The sequence below is a fragment of the Nicotiana tabacum genome, chromosome 2 (assembly GCF_000715075.1).
Source record: "Nicotiana tabacum cultivar K326 chromosome 2, ASM71507v2, whole genome shotgun sequence".
Taxonomy (NCBI): Eukaryota; Viridiplantae; Streptophyta; class Magnoliopsida; order Solanales; family Solanaceae; genus Nicotiana; species Nicotiana tabacum.
This window is the reverse complement of record NC_134081.1, coordinates 5227554-5231825: the sequence shown is the minus strand read 5'-3', so window position 1 is coordinate 5231825 and position 4272 is coordinate 5227554. Positions and strand designations below refer to the sequence as shown.

General features: G+C 35.2%; 1 protein-coding gene across 1 annotated transcript; it reads left to right on the top strand.

Annotated features, from left to right (window-relative positions):
- Positions 1-930: 930 nt before the first annotated feature.
- LOC107832167 (uncharacterized) lies at positions 931-3130 on the top strand. Its single transcript, XM_016659979.2, has 2 exons — positions 931-1936; positions 2583-3130. Exons 1-2 carry the CDS (start codon positions 1019-1021, stop codon positions 2991-2993), a joined length of 1329 nt encoding a protein of 442 aa, XP_016515465.1. The 5' UTR covers positions 931-1018; the 3' UTR covers positions 2994-3130.
- The last annotated feature ends 1142 nt before the right edge of the window (positions 3131-4272 follow it).

The window sequence follows — 4272 nt, the reverse complement described above, 5'->3', positions numbered from 1 at the left end:
TCATCGGAACATTACATTGAGTATACAAAAAATTATATTATGTATATAGATAAAAAATTACTTTTTATAAATATATAGTAAACCTTGTACATCCTTTACAAAATTCTTGACTTCGTCACTGATAATGTCCCAAATACATCATATACAAATTACTTGCAAACTATAAATTGACTACAGGGATTTTTAATGTAATGGTAAAAGTTGTTATTTTGTTGTTGGAAGGTCTCATCCTCAATCTGTAACAAATTTTCTTAACACAAATACATAAGAAAATTGGCGTATACACCAATTAAGTTCTATCCTTTCTCCAAGTTTAATGCACTCGCTTGATTAATACTTCATTTCCATTCCAGGCCAGCCCACAATCCATTGGGTCCATTTTCGTACACCCAACAGAACATAAAATCCAATTCTCAACGTTAATACTCCCTCTGTGACGCTTTTTGCTTTTCGGAAATTAAACTTTTTAATTTTGATTATATATTTGGATATTAAATTTTTCATCTTTTCAAAATAAATTTATATATTTAAAAACAACGTAAAAATATTATAAATTATATTAATTAATAATTTAAAATAGTTAAATAACATAAAACATTTATGACCAAAAAATAATTCGATTGACTCACGAGATCAGAACACTTTCCTCTTTAATTGCGACCTAGATCAGTAGACAAAAGCCACCGATCTCAACTCTCGGTAAAACTAGAAACTTCTTCTCTTATCCATCTCCTCTAATCAAGAACCAATTCCTATACACTAAGCTTCCTCCTTGCATGCATTACAAGGTGTGACACCTTTCAATGCTACGTGTCAAATACCCACAACACCACCCACGTGTCACTTTCTAACCCTTCCCTTCTCCACGTGTCCAATCAAAGTTCTTAACCAGTTCAAACATATATAACCATTCCCACATTCACGATAGAACATATTCTTAAATCCTAAACTCGAAAAAAAGAAAAAAATCTGATTTTCTTATTCCATTATTAGTGTTTTTTTATTAGAAGAAGAAACAATGGAGTCAAAACAAGCAGTGAAAGAAGAAAGAGCAGAAGCAGCTGCAAGATTAGTAGCAGATGAACTCAGTGATGTGAACAAAGAAAGAAAGGCTCAAGAATATGAACAAAAGCCCGGTGTTATTGGCAGTATAATCAAATCTGTTCAAGGAACTCTTGGACATGCTAAAGAAGCAGTCACCGGAAAAGCCCACGAAACCGCCGCCGTTACAAGCGACACGGCCGGAATAGTAGCAGATAATGCAAGACATTCAAAAGATGTTGCTGCTGAAAAAGTTAAGGGTACTGCAACTTCTGCTGCTGAGAAAACACAACAAGCTAAAGATAGTACAACTGGTAAAGCAGTAGAGTACAAGGATTCTGCTGCTGAAAAGGCAAAACAAGCAAAAGATGCAACTGTTGGGAAAATGGAAGAGTACAAAGATTATGCTGCAGATAAAGCCAAAGAAGCGAAGGACAGTACAACTTCTAAAGCGGTAAAGTCCAAGGACTATGCAGCAGAGAAGGCGAAACAAGCAAAGGATTCAACCATGGAGAAAGCTAAAGAAGCGAAAGACAGTACAGCTGCTAAAGCAGGAGAGTACAAGGACTATGCAGCAGAGAAAGCGAAAGAAGCAAAGGACACAACGATGCAGAAGAGTGAGGAATACAAGGATTACACGGCCGAGAAAGCGAAAGAAGGCAAAGATACCACAGTGGGCAAATTAGCAGAGTTGAAGGATTCTGCTGCCGACGCGGCGAGGCGCGCGATGGATATGTTAACCGGAAAAAAGGAGGAGACAAAACAGAAAGCGGGGGAAATGGCTGAAGCTACGAAACACAAGGCTGAACAAACTGCGGAAATTACTAAGCAGAAGGCGGAGGAGACGGCGGGAGCAGCTAAGCAGAAGGCACAGGATACTAATCAAGCTGCTAAGGTTAGCCGTTTATAGCCTTCGATCTGCTTAGTTTCTGTTAGTAGAATTTGGAATAAAACTATGGAATAATTAATATTATGGCCTTTGTTGTATATTTTTTTATGGTATCAATAAGATATTGCGCCAAATTTTAGAATGTTAATTAATTATTACCTATTAGATTTAACTCCCGTTTTCACGGGACAAAGTGAATATTTTTTGCACCGTATTTTAACCTATTATATCAGGAAATAAAAATAATAGGAAGTTAAAAAAGATTTAAGTTATTGATTCCATCTTATATGAGATATAGCTTGTAGGCGCTATGTTTTTTTTATGTGAACTTTTGTTGTATTGGAAAAATGATTTTTGCACCGTGAACATATTTTTAAACCTACTATAGCAAGAAATATTATAGCAGGAAATGACAGGAAATTGAAAAAGGGATTTGTTGATTCCACCAATATGAGTTGTAGCTTGTAGGCACTATATTTTTTATGTAAACTTATTTCTACATTGAAAAATAAATTAAGCTATTGGTTCTACCTATATGAGCTGTAGTTTGAAGGCACTACGTTTTTTTATGTAAAATATTTTCTACATTTTCAATATATAGAAGTTAAGCGCTGTAGGGTTGATGGGTAAGTTGTTAATAATGTCATTGCAGGATAAGTATCATGAGACTGAAGAAGCAACAAGGAGGAGAATGGATGAAATGAAAATTAGTGAAGGTGGCGATTATGAGAAAAGGGATGAGAGTGAGAGGGCGGCGGCGGCGGCTTCCGGCGGTGGTGGTGGTATTTTTGGTGCACTTGGAAGTGTAAGAGACGCAATTAAAGACACATTAGCACCATCTAGTATGCGTGACACTACCACTACAGATGAGACGCGTACCGGCGGATCGAAGATAGTGGTGGATGTCGAGGATACTCCGGCGGGGAGAACCGCCGCGACGCTGAAAGTGGCCGATCAGTTGACCGGCCAGACGTTTAACGACGTCGGGAGAATGGATGTGGAGGGCATTGCCGAGGTTGAGGCCAAGGATGCCTCTGGAAAGAATGTGAAAGTGAAATACTAAAAGTTGGGATCTGATAAGAATATAATTGCTGGACATTTTGGTCATGTATTTTGTGTAATTTTCAAGTTCGTTGTGTTGTATTTTTGTTTGTGTTACCAAGTAAAATATGTACTAGTATGAGATTTCTGTTCGGTTTCTTTTTTGTCTACTTTCCTTATAAGCATTTTAAAACTTGAAGTGTCAGCGCCTGACGTTTATGAGAAACAACTACTTAACATTAGTTGCGGCTTGTTATCTAACTTGAAAAATGATATAGACACATAGTTGTATTTAGGGCGTCTTAAAACTAAACTTAGTTATTTAAGCCTAGTATTACGAATAGAAGAGAGCGAAAAATATTAGATCAAAGCCACCTTTGCTGCTGGAGTTGATCTAATATTAAAGTGCTTGTTTCTACATTCTTTTTGTTGGCCATATTATAGACATTTTCACGGCATTTCTCAAAATATGCCAACTAAGCAAGGACTTTAGAAACACCATGTCACTTTATCCTTTCAATTATTAACTTACTAGTCAATTATTTTGTTAAATTTAGAAATATACTTTTCATAACTTTAGTCAATATATATAGAAGAAATAACTTTTTCATGTTAAAAAAAGAAAGTCTTTTCAAGATATTTATGTGTGTTTGTGTGGGGAGGGGGAAGGTGTGAGCGTATATATGTACAAATGTGTGATTTACATGATAAGTAGGTATTTTCATTTATCAGTGCAAATATAATGCATCCTACATAAATTCCTTAAAGAGTATAGTTGATTTTTCTGAAATCATTAATTGAGACATCGTAAAGAGAAATAGCTCATGCGAAGCTAAGTTTCATTGTTGACATGGGGTTCCTGATACTTGGAAGGATTTTTAAAAGGTAAATTTCATCATTAAACTACTAATTACCATACAAATAAAAGTATTTATTTCTTTCTTTTGTACATTAAGAGTAAAGTTATACAAATAAAACTTATACTTTTTTAGTTAGCAGCAAAAAGTCTTTTTAGGCAATAAACCGAGCTAGTATACTGTATATGGAAGTATGCAACCAAGTGTAATAGTTACACCAGCAACGATCTTTTGTACTTCCTTGTTCTTCCCCACAATCAAGAAGTATAAGCCCTGAAATTATTTTGTTGCTCTTGTTATCACGAATTGCATCCCAAATATCAATTCCACCTCCTATAACCATTCATCAGAAATTAAGTTGAAGAACTATATTATAGAAATTATATATCTCTTTTAAGACCATGATTTCAAATCCCTTTTAAACAATAAATTAAACTTACACTT

Coding starts and splice junctions, on each gene's coding strand:
- LOC107832167 (XM_016659979.2), top strand. CDS start 1,019: ATGGAGTCAAAACAAGCAGTGAAAGAAGAAAGAGCAGAAGCAGCTGCA. Junction 1,937..2,582: donor ATACTAATCAAGCTGCTAAG/GTTAGCCGTTTA, acceptor ATGTCATTGCAG/GATAAGTATCATGAGACTGA.